Here is a 611-nt window from a genome sequence, read left to right as displayed (position 1 = left end):
CTAATTGCCGTTGGTCCTGCATCTCCCCATCCCTGCAGGGCGAACGGGGAGTGCCTGTGAGGTCTCAGCTTTAACGTGCCCATGGGCTTTTCCCCTTCTTCTTGCACTGCAGGCTGCAAAATCAAAGCCCTACGTGCCAAGACCAACACGTACATCAAGACACCGGTCAGGGGCGAGGAGCCTGTTTTCATTGTGACTGGGAGGAAGGAGGATGTGGAGATGGCGAAAAGAGAGATCCTCTCGGCCGCCGAGCACTTCTCCATGATCCGGGCAACGCGCAACAAAGTGAATGGGCTGACAGGAGCCATGCAGGGTCCCCCCAACCTGCCAGGGCAGACAACCATCCAGGTGAGGGTCCACCGGCTGGTGGGGCTGGTGGTGGGGCCCAAGGGAGCCACCATCAAGCGGATCCAGCAGCAGACGCACACCTACATTGTGACCCCCAGCCGGGACAAGGAGCCCGTCTTCGAGGTGACGGGCATGCCCGAGAACGTGGACCGCGCTCGGGAGGAGATCGAGGCGCACATCACCATGCGGACAGGCTCCTTCATCGATGTCAATGCAGACAACGACTTCCATTCCAACGGCACTGACGTGTGCCTCGACCTGCA

At 60.2% G+C, this 611-nt stretch overlaps 1 protein-coding gene across 1 annotated transcript; it reads left to right on the top strand.

Moving 5' to 3' along the window:
* Nucleotides 1-112: 112 nt before the first annotated feature.
* On the top strand, nucleotides 113-606 carry LOC104410773 (RNA-binding protein MEX3D-like; the record flags this gene model as incomplete). Its single annotated transcript, XM_010021033.1, has 1 exon — nucleotides 113-606. A coding segment is annotated over one exon (494 nt), but the record flags the coding sequence as incomplete, so codon positions are not given.
* Between the last annotated feature and the right edge of the window lie 5 nt (nucleotides 607-611).

Source organism: Nestor notabilis, unplaced genomic scaffold (genome assembly GCF_000696875.1).
Source record: "Nestor notabilis isolate BGI_N333 unplaced genomic scaffold, ASM69687v1 scaffold19888, whole genome shotgun sequence".
NCBI classification, from domain to species: domain Eukaryota; kingdom Metazoa; phylum Chordata; class Aves; order Psittaciformes; family Psittacidae; genus Nestor; species Nestor notabilis.
This window is presented reverse-complemented; position numbering and strand designations above follow the sequence as displayed.